The sequence below is a fragment of the Gavialis gangeticus genome, unplaced genomic scaffold, assembly GCF_001723915.1.
Source record: "Gavialis gangeticus isolate Ggan-Ray unplaced genomic scaffold, GavGan_comp1, whole genome shotgun sequence".
Classification (NCBI taxonomy): domain Eukaryota; kingdom Metazoa; phylum Chordata; order Crocodylia; family Gavialidae; genus Gavialis; species Gavialis gangeticus.
The window spans coordinates 50174119-50199071 of NW_017729004.1; the positions used below are offsets into that span (position 1 = coordinate 50174119).

Sequence of the window (24953 nt, forward strand, 5' to 3'; positions counted from 1 at the left end):
GTTTGCTCCTTGTGGTCTGGGGCCGGGTGGGGTGGTGTAACGCTTATACTCTGTAATGTGTGGGTCAGCCCCTGTTTCCGTGGGGCAGGCGCAGGGCGTGGCTGGGCTCGGCTCCGCCACGTGCCCGCTTGGTGCCAGGCAGGAGCGACAGCGCGGGGAAACCGGGGCGGGTGGGCTGGGCACAGGCGCTGACACACGCTCTCCCGCAGGCGAAACTGGAGCCGGGCGCAGAGCCAGGCAGGAGCCTTACCTCAGGACAGTGGCGGTGAGTCCTTTCACGGCACATGTTAGGAGGTGGGGCTGGTCCCGTCGGGGGTCTGGGCACCGGGAGCTGCCACGGCTGGCCGCAGCTGGCAGGGGGTGGTGGGGAAGGACTCCAATGCTGGGTGCTGGAGTTGCCTGTGGTGCTGGGGCTAGCCTGCTGCAGCCTGGGCCGTGGCACGGGGTGGTGGGTGTGTGGCTGCATCTAGGGCCAGGTTCTGGGTGCAGCCACTTCTCTGGTGAAGGGGGGCCTGTGTTGGGCCCCAGCCTGAAGGGCAGGTGAAACAAGGGCCTGGGTGTGGCTGGAGCCTTGGGAATGGCCAGGCTGCTTGGATCTGTGTGGCTAGAGTTAGTGGCCTGGGCTAGCAACCTGTAGGCGGGGGCTGGGGCCCTGGTACGATTGAGGTCAGGTGGGAGGGAACAGCTGGCAGCTGGGGGTGAAGCCCTGCCTGGATTGAGCTCTAGGTGGGGCTGGGATGGAGCTAATTGGCTGCAGGTGATGGCTGGGGCCTGGCCTCTGCTTTGTTGAGCCATGATAGGGGAGGGGATCTAGAATGGTTCCTTCCTGCAATGTACCTTTCAGGGGTGGGATGGGCTGGAGATGGCAGAGCACTGTAATCATTTTTACTGCAAGTCAGAGTGAGAGGTTTGGTTGCATTCGTGTGAATGGCTGTAAATACTCTCTTAGTATGATGAGCCTAATTATAAAGAAGGCTCTGGCTGAGCGCTTGAAGGTGTCTCCTGCTTCTGGCTGGGTTGGAGCTTGTGTATCATAGGCTAGCTTCAGTGTGTAGAAAAAATGCACTGTGTGGGACTTTGTTGGGTGGAGGCCTGGCCTCTTTACCATGTATGGGGCTTTGCTTCCTCTGAAGCCAGTTTGAAGATTATGTGCCTTGACCTTTAGAAGGCTTTGGGTTTGGGGGCACCTGGTTTAATTTTCCTGCAATGGGGCATGTGTGCTGATTGTTTTCAGGTGCTTTGAAGAAGGGTGTGGTTTCAAGGTGTTTCCTGTCTGGGCCTGGGCTGGGGCTTGTCATGCAGTGGCTTGTGTGCAGAAGATGCACTGTATGTGACTTTCACTGGGGGAGGCCAGGCCTTTTTGCCATGTACCATAGCTAGGTGGCCCTGCTGTTTTGGAGGCCAGGTTGATGCTGTGTGCCTACACCCCTACAAAAGGTTGTGTTTCTGGAAGCCTGGGTTTTGGCTTCTGTTCACTGGGGTAGGTGTGTGGATGGTTTTGGGGTGCTTTCCAGAAGGCTTTGTCTGGAGGCCTGGAGGTATCTCCAGCCTGGGGATGCATTGGGACTTGTCTCAGAAGTTAGTGTGCACAAGATGCACTGGATGGGACTTAGTTTAACTGGGGGAAGTGAGGCCTCCTTGCCATGTATGGGGGCTTGGTGACTCTGCTTCATCTGAGGCCAGCTGGATGCTTATTTGCTTTGGGTTTGTGAGCACCTGGTTTTTACCTTCTTGGGATGGGGTGTACTTGTGCTTATCTTTCTGAAGTGCTTTGAAGCAGGGTGGTTGGAGGTGTCTACAGCCTGGGCTGGGGCTTGTCACACAGATACTTGTGTGTAGAAGATGGACAGTGTAGGACTTTGTTCACTGAGGGAGGCCAGGCCTCTTTGCCATGTACTATGGCTAGATGGCCCTGCTGGTTTGGAGGCCAGGTGCACCTATAGCTCTACAAGACTGTTTTGGGAAGCCTGTGTGTTGGCTTCTGGTGTGGATAATTTTGGGTGCTTCAAAGAAGGCTTTGTTTGGGGGCTGGGTTGGGGCTTGCATGTCACATGGGTTGCAGTGTGCAGAAGATGGATGGTGTGGGATTTTGTTCACTGGTGGAGGCTGTCCTCTGTCATATACATGCCCTGCTGGGTCTTGGTCTAGGTTGATGCAGTGCACCTACACCTCTTCAAGAATTTGTTTCTGGAAACCTGGGTTTTGGCTTCCTATGACTGGGATAGTGTGGATGGTTTTGGGCTGCTCCAAAGAAGGCTTTGTCTGGGGGTTGGAGGTGTCTCCAGTCTGGGGATAACTTACCTGATGCATCTGACTCATATATTTTTTCTGTTGATGACATGATGGTTTGGGACTCTAATGGACTGAATCTGATATAATAAAATCAGCAAAATAGAACATGATGAAATGTAGATTTAGGGGGAAAAATACCTGCATATTAAGAAGCTTGTAATAAACTCCATTCCTTTTCATCAGTTCATCATGGGTTCCTTGTTCTGTGATAACTCCATCGTCAAATGCAGCTATAACATCTGCATTACGAACTGTAGACAAACGATGAGCTACTATAATAGTGGTGCGTCCTTTCCGTGCCTAGAAAATGCACAAAAAATATTTTATAAAGACTGTCTTGTAGAAATACCTATACTACATTTTACCTTTCAAATACAGCTGGTTAATATTGTTTGACTGAAAATATTCCTATTATAAATTTTAAGCTTTGTGAAAGATCAAAATTTTCCATAAAATCTGAACTTGAAAGGTGGAAACATTTCTGTCACACCTAACAAAGTAAAGCTTCCTTTAGCAGTCCTAGGATGTGTTTTGCACATGCGTATTAATGCAACACAATAAACTACGGTACTTATGGTGCCAGAGGTTATTGCTCCTGGATGCACCATTTGAATGTGTGCCTGGGACCGCACTCTGTTGAGCTGGGTCAGAGAGGCCCTGCCTGGCAGGGGGTTCAGGAGGTCAGCCTGCCAGCTCAGGGCTGCTCCAGCCTGGCTCAGTGTGCTGTGTGGGGGTGGGAGGTGGAAAGACAGGCTGGCTGTCTGGGGGGAAAAAGGGTGCTTTGGCACAGAGCTAGCTGGCAGGCAGACCCTGCCTTGAAGCACGTGCATGCCCCAGCCAGCCAGGTCAGTGTCTACATGTGTGCTGCTGTGAAAAAAAACTGCAGCAGCTTTATACTTGTATTTACAAGTACTAACCTGCTGCAGAGCTTATTAGTTTACTCCAGCCTGATAGCCCTGCATGTGTAGACACCAAGATGTTTACTATGGAACTAATTGGTCTACTCAACAGTAAACTTCACATGTAGATGTGCCCCTATACATGCAGATAAATTATTGTTCTGATAACTTCACTTAAACCTACACCAAACCTTCATTTTGGGTCTAAGACTTGTGAAAAAATAATCTATGGCTAACAACTAATATTATAAACTAACATTTTCAAGATATTTTGAAGTTAAAAGTAACTCAGCCAGAGTTAAGTTAGGGAACTTAAGCACTGTTCTTACAGAAGGCATTTGTTTCTTCTGCAAGTGCTGAAGCCGTAGACTAAGTACAGGTTTCCCTTGCTTTATGTGGGTCCTGTATGGGCAAATTCACTCTTATGTGATAAAAAATTTGTTATATGCAAGGTAAATTCACTCATGTGATTGGTGTGGTGGAAGCCTGCAGTCAGCTGCTTTGTGCAGTGCATTGTGGGTGTGAGGCCATAGGTGGAAGAAGAAAAAACTATTGCGGGGCTGAGCCAGGTGGTGGTGCCCAAGCTGGGCTGCAGTGCTGACCCCTGCAGCCTGACCCGGTCAGGCCCTGTCAGCATGGCACCCCAGGAGCTGTGAGCCATGAAGCTACCCAGCAGCAGCACCCATGGCTGTTGCTCAGGGCAGCTGGTACCTGTGCTTCTGGAGCTGCAGTTTCCCCAGGAACGGTGTGACTCCACTTTTGTAAGTGGTAGAAATGGGTCTGGGGGTCAGTACAGTCAAGGTCTTGGAACGTATCCTTATTCGTTACACTGCATAAAGGGAACCCACTTTACAAATTCAAGTTATGCACAGTTTTCCAGGAATGCATGTACAGCATAAAGCAAGGGAAACCTGTAGATCTTTGCAGGAACCAGGAAGGAGGACACTCCATTCTCTAGATGTGGCACAATCTCCACTTCAAGCTTGTAGAGAAACAGATTGATATAGTGGGCTGGATGAGAAAGAGTTGGATAAAAGAGTTCTAGCCACTCTGTGTGCCTCTACCTGTGACTTCCTTTCTCCCTTCCATATTCTACAGCTAACTTCTGGGAGGAGTGTAGCAGTGCCCAAGGGGGCTGGGACTAGCAAGCTAGGCTGTCCCTTGCAGCCACAGAGTGAAGAGCTGCAGGCAGCAGGGCTCCTGAATGGACTGGTGTATCTCACCTGTGGCACCCCAGGGAGGCTCCAGAAGCACATAAGGCTAGCCCAGGGCCAGAAGCCATACTGGCACTAGAGAGGCTCGAAGGTTTGCCTTAAAGGGGCAGGAGGCTGCTTCCCCTTTATCCTTACATTATAGCCCAGCATCCTATTGTTTACATTGCAGCTACACTGATGGTTGGGTTGGGACTGGTATGGGTGGTATACAGAGGTCCTAGTAATGCCTGTGGGGTACATGGTTGCCTTGAGGCCTGCCAGGTGCAGGCTCATGAGTCAAGTGAGTGGTGAGCCCAGACCTGGCAGAAAGTGAGGCCACAGAGTCAGACAGGGGCTGAGGCCTGTCATCTGAGAGGGGTGTGACTAGACAGGGGCCTGGTGCCAGAGAGGGACACAACTAGACAAGGGGCAGGGGCCCAGTGCCTGAGAGGGGCATGACCAGGAAGTGGCCAGGGGGCTGAAGAGGTAGGGGCCAGGGGCCCAGTGCCTGAAGGCTAAACCAGAGCTAGTGCCTTAAAGCCAGGTTTGACATGGTGGAAGGCCTAGCCAAAGTAAAGGGACAGAGGCTGAGGAGGCCCCAAAGCCCCACAGGAGAGAACACCATTATGGTAATACCCGTGAGGCATGGGGTGTGGTGTAGGGAAGGATTAGAGCCACACAGTTAACCTAAGGTTCCAGATGCCTAGCAGCAGCATGGTCATGGAGAGGCCCAGCAAAGGGACTGGGCAGAGCATAACAGAGGCCAGTAGGGTGCCATGAAACCCTAGTGGGTAGTTCACTTGGACTGGGACCACACATAGACCCATGGGCAGCCATTATTAGTATTATTCTATCAAGGCATGGCAGGTGAGAAGGGAAGGTGCCCTAGGGGCAGAGTAGGGCATAGTTGTGGAGCCACCAGGGGGCATCATGGCTGTCCTTGGGACTACATTGTTTACAAGGAGCAGCAGGGAAGTGGCTAAAAAAGAGGTCCCTAACAGTTCAAACTGGGAGAAGGTTTCAGTGAATAGAGACAGTGTAAATACTGAAGAAGCTCTGTTTTGCTTCTAAAAGTATAATCCTATGTTGGGATATGAGTGAAGCAGTGGAATGCGTCCTGACTGCAGGAGGTACCTGCTACAGCACAACCATCTCTACAACAGTTTATGGGATACAGGTAATTTTTTCTTTGCCTGCAGACCCTCAACCCAATTAATCAAGTAGGGGACCAATGTAAGAACAATACACATGGCAATACACAAGTTGCAGAAGATGGCAAGACATTTTGTGGGTGATATTTATTATTGGACCAACTGCATGGCTGTTTGGGATAGACATTGGCAAGTTTTTGGCCTTCCTCCAGTCTCTCTCTCGCCTGGGCTGCATGGGGGCCAGAGTGAGCCAGTTGCTGCTCCTGCTGCTCCCTCCTTTACAAATCATGGATTCACTTATTTCTTACATGTATTTGCACAAAATTTTGAAAGTTTAACTACTAGCTTCCTGGTCATTCTTTTTGTTTTAAAGCTATACAGACCGTGTCTAGAGCTGCTTGCACAACTGATTCACTTTCAGTATCCAATGCTGATGTTGCTTCATCAAGGAGAAGAATCTTGGGATTGCGAACCAGAGCTCGTGCGATTGCTATTCTCTGTTTCTGACCACCGCTTAATTGTGCCCCTCTTTCGCCAACCACAGTTTCAAACTTCTGCAAGATAACAAAATGTTTCCAGAACTGTCAATGATAAACTGTAAAGCCAGAGCACATCTTCATCTGAGTGTCTGCAGTCAAAGAATCTCAGAAGTGTAAAAAGGCTGCCTCAAGAAATCATCTAGTTTAACTGCCTGCAGTGAGGCAGGACAAAATGTCACTAAACAATGTCTAACTGATGTTCCACTGGAAACCTCAAATATAAGAGACTTTATTACATGTCCCTTCATGGCCTGTTTCAGTGCTCCATCACCATAACTAGCTAAATATTTTTTCCTAACACCCAGCCTAATTTTTGGCTGTGTATTAAGCCAGTTTCTTCTTGAAGCCTCCAAATAGATATGGAGAATTTATCAGCTTTCTCACCCACCTCTAGCTTCTCTTGAACAAACCCAATTCCTGTACTCATCCTTCAAAGGTCCTGCTTTTATCTAAACTTGGCATTCTTCCTGTCCTCCTTTGGGATTTCTCTAGTGTGTCTGCATATTATTTAGGGGGTCTGTGTTTTAGGTTGATGTTCTAGTTCCCTTTAAAGTGATTCTATTCTCTTGTTTTTCTGTTTGGTTCTATTCTCATTGTAAGCTACCCAGAGCCTTTGTTGGGAAGCAGGGGATATAAATTGAATAAATAAATGTGATTTCCTGCCCCCCAAACTGGACACAGTGTTTCAGCTGAATCCATATTCATATAACACAAAATACTTACTTCTTGTGTCTAATAAACAACTTTCATGCTGCTATGTCCCAGAATGAAATTTTGTGGTTTTTTGCAACCGTATCACATTGCTGACTCATTTTCTGAGTTTCAGTACACAGCTACTTTTCCACTGTGCTGCTGTCTAACAAATTATTCCCCATTTGGTTGGTGCGTTTGATCTTTCCTCCTTAAGTATAGGACTTTGCTCTTTTATTAATTTAATCTTGTCAATTTCAAAGCATGTGTCCAATTTGTCTAGATAACTTTGAGTACTGATCGTGCTATCTAAATTGATGGCAACCTTTCCCAGCTTGCTCTAATGTTCAAACTTTAGATGTCTACTATTTATCCTATCAACCAAATTGTTAATAAAAAATATTTGTTAGAATGAGGCCCAGAACAGGTCTCTTCTGAACCTTGCTTGAAGTGACCTTCCAGTTTAACAGTGAATCATTACAAATGACTCTTGGTATCATTTTTCAACCAGCTATGATTGAAGACCACCTTTTTTAACTTTCTTATGAGAGTGACTTATGGGATAAAACACTTTCTTTTTATTGAAAGAAACAAAGCCGGATGTTCTCAAATGATGATTTACTTACATCAGGTAGCTTCATGATAAAGTCATAAGCATTGGCTTCCTTGACCGCTTTTTCAATCTCTTCCATGGTAACATTTTCGCGGCCGTAACAGATATTTTCTGCTATCGTTGTAGCAAATAGGACAGGCTCCTGATTCACCACGCCAATGATCTCTCTTAGATATCTTGTATTTAGAGTCTTAATATCCTGCCCATCAAGAGTAATCTAAATAAAAACATGTCTGTAAGTGTCTCAATCGAAGTTATCCCCTTCTGGCAATGTTAACATCTATGATCTTTAGGAAGACCTTTTAATATTTGCCAGTTGTCAATTAGGATGCTCCTATTAATTAAGGAAACATGTATAAATCATCCAGGTCTGGTGTCTTACCTTGCCCTCTTCAGGGTCGTAAAATCTTTGTATCAGTTGAACTGTTGTACTTTTCCCACAGCCACTGCTGCCAACTAGGGCTACCGTTTGGCCACAATTAACTTTCAGATTCAAGCCTTTCAATACCTACATAAGAAAATTTAACCAATCAATAGAAACATAATAGACCTAGTTTCATTTAGGTTTGTGTAAATATGAAGAAACTTTGGTAATTTCAGTGGAATTTTTCAAGTTAATGGCAGAATTTTGTCCAATCAGTGTATTTCACAATTTAGAGTAGTTACATCATGGATCAATTTACATTCTACTAATTGCAAATATTATATGAAGATGCACATAATATAGATATTACATTAGATGTTGTGCTAGTATCTAGCATTTGTTAAGGTCACCTTTTTTATGAACATTCACCATGTAAGTCATAGGGAACATTAATTACAGTGGAACCTATTTATGTTGAATCTGGATGTAATAAAATATTGTTTATATAACCCTGGAGGGAAAACTTCTCTTCCTTCGAAGTCCTTTTAATTTTTCTTATGCAAATTAGAACATTTGAACTTGACTGCACTATAAACAGCTCTTCTATGTTAGTTCCTTTGGAATGGAGCATTTTGTCCCACAATAGGTATGGAGCTTTGCATTTCATGCTGATGTAATCTCTCCTGCCTCCTAGGTGGAGAAAGTAAGGTGCCGTTAACTACTGATATAGCAAAAGTAAAGAATCCTAGGCTTCCAGCATTGCTGGTTCTCTGTAGTGAAAAAAGAATAGCAGCCTACAAGAAGACCCTCTTAGCTCTCAGTATATCGTACAACTGTAGGGATTAACAAGAGCTCTTAAAAAACCTATGCTGGAAGGGAGAGAAAAAGATTTTTTGCCAGTTAGGTCTCTAAGGGTGCCCACAGACATGTGGGGATGGTGCTCTGATGCTCTGTAATTATAGCATGTTGGAGCAGACTGGATTAATCTACTCTTCTGAAGCATGCAAATTAGTGCACTTCAGCAGCCCTCACATCTAATGTATTCAGCATCTCTGTGCTTCAAAATGGTGGTGGGGGCACTTTAGTTAAAGCTCGTTGAATGAGCTTTAGTTAAAATGCTCCCACTGCCATTTTGAAGTGCAGGATACTGAATATAGGAGACACTGCGGGTGGTTTTAATTAGAGCAGTTTTTGGAGCTGCTCTGACTTCCACCCCACCCCCAGCATGTATTAGATGCCCTAGGAGTTAAGCTGTTACAGACTAAGGCAGTGGCCCTTACTGAGCTAGATGAATGGTGCAGGACCAGTCTGTGGGCCAGATTTAGTCTGTGCACCAAGACTAGGCCCAGCACAGCCTTGGCTGGCCCTCTGGCACCAGGCAGCAAATCTTCAAACCTGTTAGCCACCCTGTGGGCTGAATGGCATTGCATTGGGGCCAGATCAGGGCACCCTGGATAAAGGCCATTTAACTCTTGAATGAGAACATCTACATGGGATTTAAACTTTAATTTATGCATATTATTCTCTCCTTTGTTTGACTTGCCCTGACTCTTTTCCGAATGTTATTGTGTACATAGACCGCAAGTTAAATTCTAGCAGTTTAATACATTTTTTGAGATAACGGCTTAGGTCAAGTGAATGGTTAGACAGACACTCTACTAGAATGATGTAGACAGAAGTGACCCTGCTTTCAGCAGGGGGTTGAACTAGATGACCTCCTGAGGTTACTCCCAGCCCTACTTTTCTGCAATTTCTGTAACATCTGAAAATTAAGGAAGTGATCTACCCTAAATCCATGATCTATCTCAAGGCTGTTAAAGGTCTTTATTCTGCAGATATTTTTATGGAAATTTAGTACACGTGAAAGACAACTGAATACAGGCTTCCCATTGGTACAAGTCAAATTAACAGATAGTTTAATTTAAAACCTAAGGAAACTTAAGTGAACATAAAGGTCCCCACTGACCTCAGTAGACATTGAATCTGACCCTTTGTCCTGCACAAAAATAAAGCTGAAGCATATTGCTTTCCTACTCAAGAAATGTACAAGGCACAGAATAGTTTTACTTGAGTAGGTAGAAGGTTAGGTCCAATTTTTATTATGTTATGAAGGTTGATTATATTCTTTAGCTTTACTTTTGCTAGGCAGGGATTACTTGCAAGTCATTTAGCAGTGCTCTCAATAAAGCATTAGACCTGCACAGAAATCAGTGCTGTTCATCATTTCAACTTTGTTTCTGTTATTTCATCTAACAGAATATTTCATATATATGCATCTTAAACCCCAGCATCTTATCCAACTTTCACTGAGGCCAACATAAGTCACATATCAGAGGGTGCATCTACACAGGCACTTTACTGGGTGGCTGGCTAATTATCTCTGTAGTAAAGCATCACTATCTACAGGTGCGCTAGTATTAAGGTGAAAATTAATCAGCTCTGCTGTAAAAAAGTACTGTTGGGGACCATACTATCTTATGGAAGAGTACCTAACTCTGCAGAAACGTACGTGTAAATGTTGATAGGCTGGCTGGGGCATGAGGGTGCTGAAGTGTGGGGACTACCTGCAGCCTAGCCCTGCACTTTTTAGCATCTTCATGGCCTGGCCATCCTCTCTGCTGCCTGATACCTGCCAGCCCCGGGCTGCTCTGCCCTGGCTCCAACTGCTACGGTCCCAGGCACACATGTAGATTCTGTGCCTGGGAGCAGCTGACTCCAGTGTAAACTGCACCAGAGTTTATTATGTCACCTTAATGGCATGTGTAGATGCACCCAGTGGGAATCAGATAATTTAATTCAATCCCTTGAGAAACTGACAAGCCTCTTTTCAATCCTGTTTTTATATTAAATTGGCTAAAAATGAAACTTTTCTCCCTTTGCCTTCCCCAAGAACCTAAATAATGTGGGAACAGTTCCCCTTTGATAATTTAGTGATCTTTCAAAGTACAGAAACAAACGATTATATATGACAAGACTTTGACATTATGACATTCTTAATAAATGGATTCTCAAAAATAATTTAAAGATAACTTAGTTCAGGATCTCTTACAATACCATGCATTAAATAAAATTTAAATAGTAATAGAAGGTAGTTTTACCTTTATGTATTCAATGTATGATAAACTAAATCTAATGTCTTTATTTTGGGAAGTTCCATGTCTGTCACAATTGAAGATGCTTTCTATTGTATTATTAACATATTTATACTATGGGCATTTTAAACTTACTATATTACTATTCATCCCAAGTTGCTTTTTTTTATATAACTGTAAACATGTCAAACATTTAGGTCTTACACGGGCAAGTGTTCCTTTAGCTTTTGCTACAAAGCTACTTTTGACTGAGTTCACTAGGGAAAAAAAGGTGTTAACTCAAGTTGGCTAATTCCAGTTAACTAACTCGTGGTAAAATGCTACTGAATGCAAGGCAATTTGTAACTTTCATATTGAGTTGACAGCTAGAACTAAATACAGATGCTTTTAAAAACAAAAGCTCATTTACAGTGACTTCAACCACAGTAAAATAATGAAGTTATTTTTAACAGAAACTCATATGGACTTCACTCCTAGTACCTTAACATCTGGTCTAGATGGATAATTGAAATAAACATTGTGGAATTCCAGATTCCCTCTAATGTTGTCTGGTCTGTAGCCTGCTTCTGAAAAACTGTTGATCTGTGGTTCCTATACAGAAAATAACCAAGAAAAAATAAGTTGACATTCTATTACGTTATGTGCAACAATTATTTAGAGATACTATATAACCTTTTAAAATTGATTAGATTAAAACAATTTCATAGGCGAGTGAAGTTTTTAATCCATGTCACTAGTATTAGCTGTTGTGCCTCATCATTGTCTTGTTCTTTATCTATAAAAGCACTAGCAAGGGAAATATTTTCATTGATTTTTTTTTTTTGGGGGGTGGGAGGTGACAGATGTTAGAAATCAAGGTGCTTATGTTTTTAAATGCTACCCACATCAACGATACTTACATTGTCTATGATCTTAAAGATTGCATAGGCAGCTCCTCTAGCATTAGCAAGTGCCTCAATGCTTGGTGCAGTTTGTCCAACACTAAAAGCTCCGATTAGTATTGCAAAAAAGACCTGAAGGAAAAAATAAAGCAAAAAACTATCAGATCACCTAGTCATAAGTCTAAGGGTACAGACAGGTGCAACAACTACAGCAATGTCAATGGAGAAGCTGCTGTTATGCAGTTTTGTCTGCCTGAATCTGTAGCTCTATTTAAGGTCCATTTTAACATGCATGATTCAGCTCATTTTATTGCAACAAGTTCATTCAGACCATAGTTACAGTCGGTTACTCATTTTAGTTTGAAGTGAGATGCAAGGTAGGGCAAGGTGGCACCTCGGAGACTAAACAGTTCAGAGAAGCATGAGCTTCTACAGACAACTGTCCACATTGGCAGAAACACCTTACAAAGTAGGTTGGTAAAAATTCATACAGGTTTCCCTTGCCAGCTGGTAGGGTTAGGTTCCTGAAAGTTCCCGTGGTTAGCAAGACCAAAAAGCTTATGGGGAAAAATGGCAGGTGGTGGGCTGATGCATGGCCACAGAAAACCATGGTTACTCAAAACTGTATACTTTGGTAGCCAAAATGGTATATAGAATATTAAGTGTGAATGCTCAAAACTGGTTGGTGAGGGAAACCTGTATCTCTTTGAACCAGCTGGTCTCCCATGTTCCACTCTACCCTATCTTCTGCCAAACAGTTGCAGCATAATAGCTACTGTACTCTCCTGAGCTGCAGCTTCCCCTCTCCTCTTAAAGCAGTCAAAATTTATGTTGATCCATACCTTAGCTAGATGTCAAGTTATTTATGAATATGAATTAACATTAGTTCAAAAGGCTTCATATTTGTTATGCAAGTCCAAGTAGTCTAGATGCAGAGCATCAATGAATGTAAGAGCAGTTATTTAAGCAAAAGCTAAAAGTAAAGAGGGAGAAAATAGACTCTGTAAATAGCTATTGCAAACCATGCTTCTTCACATTATGACTACAAAGAGGGTATTGTAAAGATGATGCTGATAGCTGGGACAACTTGCAGTTCTGAGATGGCAAACTCTTCTCAAAGACTTATGACTAATGTGAATCCTTCACAGGAGAATCTTAAGAAGAATTAGGGTATTCTAAAGATTGCAAAGACAAGTTGCATTGAAAATGCAGACCAACACTCTGTCAAAAACTATGATTGTACTGAATGCCTCCAAATCTACTGTAACAATTCACTAATCAGCCCCAAAGTGCTTTGAGGACAGGGGAAAGTACCTGTATCAGTTACATCATAAAGAAAAGATGATACAATATTAGGAGACAGAAAAGTTGCATTGGAAATTGACAGCATTCCCTCCCTCCTTAAGATCTCCTGAGTCCTAGTTTCCCTTTCTGAGGTAGGAGGGGGATGAATTGGGACTGCAAAAGTCCATAAAAATCTAACGCTTGCTCCGCTTAGTTTTGTATCCTTTTCTGACACAGAATTAATACAAAATATGGTCATTGTTTTAAAAAAGAATATCTTGTCTAGTCACTGACAGCTGGGTTTCAGAAGAGTTAAAGACAAGCTTGTCCTAACTCCGGCAAGCACAGAGCCAACCAGGTTTACTTTATGTATTAAAGTACCACCTCTTTCTAAACCTAGGAACAGAATATAAATGCTGATGAAAGATACTGTTCTGCTCTTCACTTGACAACTACTTTTTAAATCAGTGGTTCTTAAACTTTTTAGACTCAAGGCACTCTTCAGAAAATGCCAACTTTAAGTCTTAGCTTTCACTCATTTCTTGACTATTAAAAATAGAGAAATTCTTCCTTTACAGAGAACCTAGAGCAACAGCAAGTCCTAATGTTTTTTGACAGAATGGATTCCTATTTGAAATCCCTGAGGCTTACTTTGTGAATCATGTATACACTCTTAACAATACTGTTATTGAATAGTACTCCAAAATGCCCATAACAGCTAGGGACACACAGACTGGTTTAAGTGATCAGAAACTGGTTTAAACCTGTAACAGAACACATGTTCAGTACACACAAACCAGTTTCAAGGTGATTAAAACTGGTTTGAGATGAATCTGGTTGAATATAGTATCAGATTTAACTGATTTGGCTCAAACCAGTTTTATGCAGTGTCCCAGATGCCTTGCTGGCTTAAGTTGAATCAGAGTCTCCCAGCATCCCAGCATGGTCTCTGGGCTGGGTGGGGTGCTATGCTCCATAGCAAAGCTGGCCCCTCCCCTCTGCTCCCTGGCTGCAGCTCTAGCAGAGACTTACAGCTCTGATTTCTTCCCCCCACCACCCTGCCTTGCTGAGTGGTATTTGTGTATTAGCTAGCAGACCATATGCTGGCTGTGGCCTGTGCTGTGGTGGACAGAATCAACAGGTAGCTAGTAATGTCCCTCTGTTTGTTTCTGGGGAAACACTATTATCAATTCCCTGCTGGGCTAATCAGTGTCCTGGTGGGGCCTGGCCATGTACCCCCTCAGCTCAGTACTCTGGAAGGGAGGACTGCTCTAGCCCCACCCTACGTCTAGTCTGAGCCTGCATTTCTGGAATGGAAAGGGAATGTGTATCCACCTCCAAACTGGTTCAAGCTTTGCAGGTTAGACTAACCAGCAAAGATTGAATCAATTCAGGCTCAGGCTTTTTTTTGAATGCCCATCCCTAGCTTCAGTGTGCATAAACCAGTTTGAAAATGACCAAAACCGGTTTAAGATAAACCTGGCTGAATGTAGTATCTGACTTAACTGATTTGGCTTAAACTGGTTTATGCAGTGTCTGTCCCAGACCCCTTGCTGGTTTAAGTTAAGGGGTCCCCCAGGATACTCTCTGGGCTGGGTGGAGCTCTGCTCTCTGCTCCAGTGAGCTGGGCTGGCTGCTCTCCTTTGCCCCTTAGCTGGGGCAGGGTGTGGCCAGATGCTGGCCTGCCATGGCCCCCAAGGCAAATTCCTCTGCAGATGGGGTTTGCCAACCCTTCACACCTCCATGGTTTGCCTGCAGCCAGGCAGGGACAGAATTAATTCCTTCCTGTGTCCCCGCTCTCCCCTGGAACCCTTGTGGGGTTTGGCTGCAGTCTCTGTGGCTTGCCTGCAGCCAGGCAGAGTGGGGATTAATTCCACAGCATGTGGGGGGAGGGAGGGAGGAAAGAGGCAAGCTAGGTGCCTGTATGCAGATCCAAGCCCTGCACCTGTGAGCCCAGAGCTAAGACCTGCAGGACCAGACTCAGAGGTGGGAAATGTTGGCAAAGACCTGACGATCATAATCATGCTTGCTGGAGGTGTAGTTACGGGAAGTTGCAGGCAGCTTTCCCAAAGGATGCGGAGAGCTACATTTACATTATAAAGCAGAACATGTAAAAACTGGGAATACCTAAACCAAGCCTTTCTGAACGCCTGACTGTAAGCTCTTCCCCCACCCCAGGATTAGTAAAACTAATTCTTGTCCTCCTGGGTTACATTTTAAGTTGGACTAAGTTTTGTGTATGCTGTATTTTACTAGGCTGTGTCTTAGCTCAGGCAACGGTTTTTGGTAGTTCCCTGTTGTATGCTTTGGAAATTGCTGTGTTCAATAGTGCTTGCTTCAGAGAGAACTTTTTCCCCATACCCACTCCTCAGTCTAGCAGCATCTGCCCTCCCCCTGCCCCCCCCATCTGGTGGGTGGCATCCCTTGTGTTGTGCTAGCTCCAGCTGGTGCCTGGCCATGCCCCCTCTGCTCCAGCAGGGAGGGGTGACAGCCTTGGAGGTCATCTCTCTTCCCTCCCCTTTGGCAGTGACTGGCAGCCATACCCTAGCACCCCCCAGCTTTTGGCTTGAGCCACTGCAGGCATGAAATAAGAGCTAATATGTCCCATCTATCAAGTCCTTCAATGTGTACCTTCTTTTACACCAGCCCTGTATGTGAGAGCAGGAAAAGAGGATCTACCAGTCTGATATTTATTTGTTTTGTTCTGATTTAGACCTTGAGTTGGATCGAAAACTACACAGACACCAGAACCGCAATCTGATGCGATGGAAGAAATCCACATTGGCACTTATTTTTTTACTTGGTTAATGGATGGTTGAATTGGAATAGTTCATATTTCACCATCTAATGTTATCACTCTGTTCATTTACTCACAAGAAGAATGATTTTTTTTTTCCTCGTGCTTTCATACATCACTGCAAGAATCCATTCTAGAAAGATTACCTTGAAGTGAGATGATGACTTTACTTCCCCTGGATTACTATACCCTCTATAAAAATCCCATACAAAGTCTCAGTTAAATGCCAATTAATATTATGATTTTAGTGATAAGAATACCATCCATTAATAATAGGCCTTAAACTTCAAATATATATCTATAATAAATAACACACAGGAGTGGTGTTAAGTTGTTTATTTCCTTACTCTAGTCCCCTGGTATAGGTCAGGGATATAAAAGCTCTATCACAGCATGGGTCCTTGATTCCACTGACTATGATTATCATTAGTTGAAAATAACTTTTGGTCCTTATTAACCCCTGCTGTACCAAAACCAGTGACTTACAGGTATAAAGATGTTTATATTCCTACCAATCTCAAGACATACCTAATGATAATTTCAGAATTTCTACTTGTACTTAGCATGGATGAAAAATGAAATTCAGCAAGCCATGTTCAATATGAACATAAAGCCTACTTAACACCATTCACTTGAACAGGGTTGCATGAGGCCTAATTCAGTGTAGCATTTGATTCATTCCATTTAAACCCAAACAAGTTCCCAATATGTTATTTAGAGGTTCTAATTAAATGATTCAATTACTGGAAGTACACCTACTGTTAGAACGTTTCCAATAGTATAATCTTCAGATAATATTAAGGTGGTTCCATACCAGAAAGCTAATGCATACGATGCATAGATCAGTAAAAAACCAATACCCATAGAAATGCTGGCTGTAATAGACTTCTTAATTCCAATACGTTTTGCATCTTCTAAATTTTTATGATATCTGCACAAAAAGAACGCATGTTAGTTTTTTTATTTAAAGAATTACACATAATACCATATTTCTTTTTATGCTCTGCACATCAGTAATTTTCCAGGTCTGTGATGTTTTTTGTCAATCAGTAATCAGGTACCGATTGAAAAAACTTTGAGTTGAAACAAGTTGAAAAAACTTTTGAGTTATTATTGATGAAAGAAAAGTTAAACTACTATAAGTATATAAGGCATGTGCACCAGGATCTGGGAAAGAAGTTGTTCACCAGGGCTCTCTAAGGGATAACAAGGTCTAATGGCCACAAATTTCTGGAAGGCCAATTTTAGACTGGACATGAGGAAAAACTTCTTTACTGTCCATGTGTTCAGGGTCTGGAACAGACTCCCTCCAGAGGTGATGCAAGCACCTACTCTGGACTCATTCAAAAAACATTTGGATGCCTGTCTTGCTGGGATCATTTGACCCCAGCAGACTTCCTGAGTATGGCAGGAGGGCTGGATTCCATCTTATGAGGTCCCTTCCAGCCCTAATGTCTATGAAACTACCCTTGCAGGAGCAGACTTGTTAATATTCTCACTACACTTCTGTTTAATTGTTCAATTGTATTTTCTTGGCTCAGCTGGGTGCGGCACAAAGGGCATGCATATTTACTTTAGAAAGCAATACCTGCCTTAAACATGTTGCACTGCTGCACCCCACTGGAACTGAGAAGCTAAAATGGTAGATTTTCTCATGAAGGAGGTAGTCCATGAAAAGCAGACAAAACTAAAGCAGCCCACTTAACTGACATACAAAATGGGGTCACCAGTACTTGTGCTTTACTGTGGAGCTGACTTACTAGCTCTGCAGTAAAGTGTCACTGTCTACATGTGTGCCAATATTAGGGTTCAGTACAGTAAATTAATTAATTCTGCTGTGGAATAATACTGTCTGGGACAAGTACTATCCAAAAGCGGAGTAGTTGCATGCACTGAAATGCATGTGTAGATGGTGTCTGGGGCACAAGGGTGCTACATTGCACAAGGGTGCTACCAGCTAGCCCTGCCATGTTGCATCTTTTTGTCCCAGCCAGCCCTTCCACTGCACATAGAGCCAGGGCAAAGAAGCCTTAGGCTGGCAAGCTGAACCCCCAGAACCCTGCCAGCCCAGGCTGTACCACTGTGGTTCAGTGTGCCAGGCACACATGTAAATGCTGTGCCCAGAAGAAATGAACTCTGGTGCAAACTGCACTAGAGTTTATTGCTACATGTTAATTGCACATGTAGATGCACGCACTGAGTTTAGGGCAAGAGGCATGAGTTGTATTTCACCACTATACAAGTTTATAGCTTTATTCAGAGTTACTCATCTCTCCTTTCAACATTAAACTGCATGTGGTTTCTTCAGAGTCCTTCATTCTTCAGACTAAGGAAGGAAAATTGCAAACTTTTTTAAAGAGGCCAATCATTCTATCACCATAATACAGTTCTGACAGACGAGCATGTCTATGCTGTGCACTCCACATGCTACCCAGGCTTACTGATTTTCCGAGTGGGTGACTCGGAGTGACTGAGTATGCACTCTATCACATTCAAGGCCACCCTGAGCCATTTACTTTGCAAATTTATGGATCTATGGGTCCAATAAGATATTGGTGATAAACACCTAAAGACTAAGAAAGGTTCTGAGGTGAGTTGTGTAACCAGACAGTCCCAAGGCAGCCCCTGTCCCAACCAGACTCGGATGGAACTGAAAGCTGAAGCATAAGGGAGCATATCAGTTCAGGGCTTGGCTGTGATTACTTTGCATGATCTAGTGGTGGTTGAACTTTGAGCCTGGCAAGTCCCAGTCAGGATTCATGGTTATACTAGGTAATCATTATAGGTAGATAAAAGATCAAATACATTGCAGCCATGCTGTTCCATAATGCAATAAAATAAATGAGTATAACTTAATGGAACAATCGAGAAGAATCCTGAATAAGCATATGATCATAATGGTGAGATCTTTGGTCTTTTCTTTCCCCATGCTTCTTTTCTGCCTAATATCTTAGTGTGATTTTTTTTTTTAAATGATTTATTTTTTTTAAATTTAGTTAACTCTTGGGGTAGGGATCATGTGCCTGCTTGCTTTGTGAGGATCTGAAAAAATAAAGACTCATTATTCAGTATGTAATAAAACTGATGAATAAAACTCTAATTAGTCAACTTAACTACCCCAAATGTACTAGATAAAATGGTACTCTAGGTTTATTAAATGATGACTTGTAGAACCCAGCTTGCCAGTCTATTGTTTAAACTTATGTTTAGCAATAAAGAAAAGTAAAATTTAAAATGCATAAAGCAAATATTTTAAAATTAACTGAGAAGGAAAATAATTCTCTGACCTCTCAATTTCTTTTTTCTGTCCTCCAAAAGCTATCACAGTCCTAATTGCTGCCAGAACTTCTTCAGCAACAGCTCCTGCTTTTGCATAGGCAGTTAGTTCTTTGTCAGTAAATGCAGAGAGTACCTGTACAAAAGGGAATATTTTAACTTTACAGCAGCAGTGTAACTAGGATGGTGGTGAGCAGGACACCAGCCTTGAGTGCCAACTTAGAGGGGAGACAGTATGGCCCCCTCCCTCCTGGAGTCTCTGCCACAGCAGATGATGTTCTTCCTTGCCCCTGCCTAACCATAGGAACTAGGCAGGCACAGCTCTGCACCCAACAAGTTATCTGGGAGATGGAATGATGATAATCCTCTCTAGGAGGCTTTGGCATTAGAGGCATAGCCCTGCACCCAGACATTGGGGAGGAGAAAGAATGGACACCAGGAGGTGCCCGTGCTGAGCTCAGCAGCAGCAGTACAAGCATGTGCTGCAGCATCTGCCCTCCAAGTAAGGAGGGCCTCATCAGGTAAGACCAAGCCTCCATTTCCCCCTCCCCAGCTCTCCAGTGGTCAGCATATTTCATGCCCCCCTTCCTTCATCCCTGAGGAGCTGAAAGTGCTCCATAGGCCTCTGCCCTACTGCTCAAAGGAAAATAGAATGAGCTCAAATAGTTTCTTGATGCTTCTTTTATCCTAGTTTGCTTCTTGCAGAAATATGCAGTATGCTGCCATTTACCAAATATAAACCCTTTCACTTAAATACCACAGAAGAGGGCAAGATATTCAATATAAGAAGTTAAGACAACATCAATTGTATAACATTTATTGCCAAGAAATATCTAAATGTTATAAACCTGAGGCTGAATTTTCTCTGCTCTTGAGCTTTTACATAGTGTAGAAATATAAGTATGGAGGGTTCTCTGTGAACTGATCCCCAGGTTAAATCCTGATCCCTGGGCAGATCAGAGCAGCCTTGGGTTATTCTGATTTTTTCTGGTTGGCTACAAGAGATAAGGACCACATGTAGCTGAGCATAACTGGAATGTAGCATCTCACATGTATACATTGCAGTTAGCATACAAAGCCACAGTAGAGTCCTGCAAATACTTTGGAGAAAAATAGAAGGAATCATGCTATATAAGGCTGGGATTTTAAAAAGTACAAAACTACTTAAAATTCAAAGGTGGTCGAATTAAGTCTCCTTGACAATCCTAGCCAAAAGCAAAAACAATTCTGTATGTGAAGTCAATTTGCAATTGAAGTCTGCTTGCCTTGCTAACTGTTGTAATAATTTCAGTTAAGCAATTGTTTTAATTTTTTTCAGACAATTCTATCACTTGGGTGATACAAAGGTACCTTATACTGGACTTAAGGCTCAATTTCCTCTTCTGCTGAGCATTCACTCATCATATTTGGTGGGTTTTTGGTTGTACCTGTGATGGTCTAAGGACCTAGGCAAGCAAGGTTCTTTGAGTAAATATGATATCTTTTCTTAGACCAACTGAGTAGTTGGAAAAAAGTTCTTAGCAAGCCTTTGGACACAATCACCCATCTTGAGGCATAGGGAGTCTCTGCTGTTCTGGGACTCCAAGAAATGTGAGAAGCTAAAAGTGTGACAGGATGTTAGTGAGACTGGAACTGGGTAGAAGTTAGAAAGACAAAGTGAAGTAGGGAAGGGAGGGAGGAAAAAATGGTCGAAAAAGCTCAAAAGTGAGTAAGGGAAACACTGCTGTGGTAGTATTTCAAGACAGAAGAGGCCATGTGTGAGAGAGGAAATAGCTGAACATTAGGAGAACAAAAGACAGAAGTAGGGTAGGGGAGAAAAGGCAGGGGAAAAGAAAAATGTAAGAGGTCAAATCTGGCAGGTACCTGGTGAATCAGATGTCAGGCATGTTGTAATGTGTCATAAATCCAATGTCTATATTGAGTCTGTAACTTTTTGTATCCAGTAAATTTATGAAGTGAAGTTTGTAGGCTAGTCTATGAAAGCTGTTTTGCAAGTTTTGCAAGCTGTGGTGCACTCATACCTTGGGGGTCTTTAAGAGGAGACTAGACAACACCTGGCAGGGGTCATATGACCTGCCCTTTCCTGCCCAGAGCAGGGGATCAGACTCGATGATCTATTGAGACCCCCTTCCCTACCTACTATTGAGGACCCAACCCTAACAATTATGAAACAACTACACACCTACTATTGAGGACCCAACCCTAACAATTATGAAACAACTACACACCAGAATGAATGCACACTGAAAACCCATCAAAGATAAGAATACTCAACTGCCTGTGGGGGCACTTCTTACAGGATAATCACTCCCTCTCCAATCTCAATTCTAATCCTCAAAGGGAACTTACAAAACACCTTTTGTAGACAAGCCTACAAACATCACTTCATAAATTTACTGGATACAAAAAATCACGGACTCAATATAGACATTGGATTTACGATGCATTACACCCTGCCTGCCATCTGATTCACCAGTTACCTGTCAGACCTGACCTTTTTACATTTTTCTTTTCCCCTGCCTTTTCTTCCCTACTGTACTTCTGTCTTCTGTCTTCCTAATGTTCAGATATTTCCTTTTTTCACAGATGGCCTCTTCTATCTTGAATTACTACCACTGTAGTGTCTCCCTTACTCGCTTTTAACCTTTTTCCTGCCATTTTTTTCCTCCCTCCCTTCCCTGCTTCACCTTTTTGTCTTTCTAACTTCTACCTATTTCCAGTCTCACTGACATCCTGCCACACTTTTAGCTTCTCTCATTTCTTGGAGTCCCAGAGCAGCAGAGACTCCCTATTCCTGAAGAAGGGTGATTGTGCCAGAAAGCTTGTTAAGAACTTTTTTCCGACTACTCAGCTTTTCTTAGATCAACTATCGCATCTAGTCAAAGAATCTTGCCTGCACTCACCTTACTTTGCTTTCCTTGTCAGAACATGCTATACTAGTATAAGCAGCTTCGGATCCATATACGTTGACACCAGAGATCTTGTACTGCTTTAACTGTACCAGTATAATTATAGACCAATTTGGTTACATACAACATCTGCTTGTAGACTAGGTCTAAAACTATTACTTTTAAAGGCTAGGGAATTAATTTCTTTATTGCTGTATATTTAGTTCATTCTATATTTATAAATCACTATATATTTATTTCAGTATGTTTTAGTTAAATATACAGGTCTACTCAATTTGTGATTTTGCAGATTTTGTGGAAATTGCAAAATCCAATATTGTTTTCTTGAGTTGATTTTGCTGATGATAAAAATAAAATTCTGTCTCTAGTGGGGACCAGTGTTTCTTGCTGCCATGGCCCAGGATCTCAGTCTGCCTAAAGGTGAGGGCATGGGGAAAGGTGCTACCTGGCAGGGCAATGTGAAGGGCAGCAGATGAGATCGCAGCCACCCTTTTGTGCCTCCCCTTTCCCCTGCCAGGGCCTCTCCACCAAACAGCACTGAGGGGCAGGACCACACAAAGTACAGTCAGCAGATTAGGTGGCAGCTGCCCCCTCATCCCTCCTCTCCTGCTGGGGTGCCTCCACTGACCATGTGCTGAGGGGGGCAGGGTCACTGGAGCACATCTGGGAAATAACCACAAAATTTGCTTGTTATGCCATGACCAACCCACAAATTGTTGAGCCTCACTGTGATTATAAGTAGGTCCCTACTTATATGAAACAGGGCACTATATATATAATTTTACATCCCAGTGAAAATTCAGTTTTCACCTACCTTTGCCCATATAGCAGCTGATAATCCCAGGACAGGGCTGACTGCCAGTATCACAAGAGTTAATTTCCATCCTTTTATAAAACCAACTATAAACCCAGTGAGAAACATAGCTTCTGCTTGAAATAGCATTCCAATTTTGTCCCCTATTCCTTCATTAATCTTGGAGACATCACTAAAAATAAAAACAAACCCACACCCAAACAAATAAGGAAATATAGAAAACACAAAAAGCTTTTACATTGCTATGGTACATCTATTCTGTTCATTTTTCTTTATTTGTAATTGCAGCCACTCAGTTGTAATGTAGTTTAAGCCATACCTAAGAGATTGAGAACGTCTCTTCCAATAGAAATGTATGTAGAAGGATGCTAGGGAAAACAATTCAGTAAACTTTTTTTTCATTTATTCTGTCATGAAAGTACTTTGACTTGTGTAGGATTCATAGATCTATGCAGATACATGCATACCCCTTGAGAGACAGACAGATGTTGGAAGATTTTTTTTTTTTGTGGTACATGGACTTCTTTATAGAGGCCCATACTGGCCCCACATCTTCCTCTGTCAACATCTGCCTTCAGAGCAGGGGCTAATATATGTAATAAACAGGGGAAGTTTAAAGCAATCTTACAGGATCAATCTCATAAAAATAAAATGTAATTCTTTCCAAGGGGCTGTTAAAAGAGATGCTGCTGCCATGCTTTACCCAAGGATACCATGCTGCTTCTTGTTGTCTTTTACGTACAGATTTTGGATATATTTGAATCCTGGGTCTCTATAGGGTCCCAGGAAAAAGGTCTTTCATTTAGGTGAGGAAAAAGTTAGGGGAGCCCAGCATTTTTCCAGAGTCACTTGCATCCTCTTGGCAAGTTTTACTTTTTAATATGAAGTACAAGGAAATATAAATGTAGCACAGAGGTCTATTTAATGAGATTAGAAACACTGTCAGGAAGGCTATATCCAGGGCCATACCTCGGGGGCGGGGAGCGAGAATTGGGGTGCCAGGTGGAGCAGTGCGGTGACTCTGTGCTGCTGCAGGCTTCAGGTCTGGCTATTCAACACCCCAGCCCCTGAATCTGCTGCTGGCTTCATTGCATCCAGGGGCAGGGCCCTACCCCCTGCTCAGGTCATCTCTGGCTATCTTACAGCTGACGCTTTCTTACTACTACTAATAAAATTTAATAATAGAATAAAAAACAGTAATAATACTCACTCTATAAGTCGAGTGTTGAGTTCCCCCACATCATTTACATCAAACCATCCAATTTCCTGTCGCATTATTGCATGAAAAAATTGCTGTCTGATTTTCTTGATTTGCCGACCAGCTGCCACTGTCCAAAATGCAACTTGCATGTAGGCAGCCAAGAGAACACCAGCTCCTAGTCCAGAATAATAGTATGCGTGTCTGAAAGGAACAAAATTGCCAAGGTTCTTTAAAACTGGATTCTTTTTCCTCCAAATAAATTGTGTAGGAACACAAATTTCAGCATTTTGTCTGAACAAATATGAAATTTGGATACTATCCACGCTTTTTTCTCTTCGGTATAGGAATATTTTTTTCAGACTGACCTTTTAGAACCATGTTTCAAATTGCATATCCCATTCACTTGCATGTGAACTCCATAAATAATAATTCAATTTGTGCTTTTTAATATTGAATATTAAAAAGAGATCAGAATTGTATAGAAAGCCTGTTTTATTTGGCATTTTTCTATTGGAAGTTCTGGTGATAGTGAAGAAAGGTCAAGAATGTAATTTTCAATAATGCTTATGTAGCTTAAGAGCACAAATATAGACTATGGAAGCCCCATTTTAAAACTAAAACTGCAGTAATAAATAATTTTTACTTTTTCAGCATCATTATTTACTAGCCTATTGTACAAGAGTTGGCATATTCTTTGGTGAAAAGTTAGAAATAGTTTGTAAAATTAGGACACAGGGCTAAAACTTTTTATATATAAATCAGATTCTTGTTTTACATGAGAAACTAGTGACTCTTCTCATGATTCTTCCTCCCCCCATTGTTTCAGGGTACCCAGTTGAGTTTGAGGCTTTGTAAGTCATAAAATTAATTACATTTGAACTGAAAATGTAATCATTCAACTTAAAGTATTAACTTAAGTTAATCTGAAAGTTGATCTTAATCACCATTTGAAAGATAG

At 42.6% G+C, this 24953-nt stretch overlaps 1 protein-coding gene across 1 annotated transcript in view; it reads right to left on the bottom strand.

The window, feature by feature from the left end:
• Window positions 1–24953, bottom strand: part of ABCB1 (ATP binding cassette subfamily B member 1) — a 72897-nt gene that overhangs the window by 29751 nt on the left and 18193 nt on the right. Inside the window, exons 4-13 of the mRNA XM_019508367.1 lie at window positions 24005–24196; window positions 22795–22966; window positions 19083–19207; window positions 16555–16726; window positions 11733–11846; window positions 11314–11424; window positions 7760–7885; window positions 7391–7594; window positions 5919–6089; window positions 2431–2592 (exon numbers count right to left, since the gene is read on the bottom strand). Of these exons, the coding sequence (XP_019363912.1) occupies window positions 2431–2592; window positions 5919–6089; window positions 7391–7594; window positions 7760–7885; window positions 11314–11424; window positions 11733–11846; window positions 16555–16726; window positions 19083–19207; window positions 22795–22966; window positions 24005–24196 (1549 nt within the window). The remainder of the gene's footprint in view (window positions 1–2430; window positions 2593–5918; window positions 6090–7390; window positions 7595–7759; window positions 7886–11313; window positions 11425–11732; window positions 11847–16554; window positions 16727–19082; window positions 19208–22794; window positions 22967–24004; window positions 24197–24953) is intronic.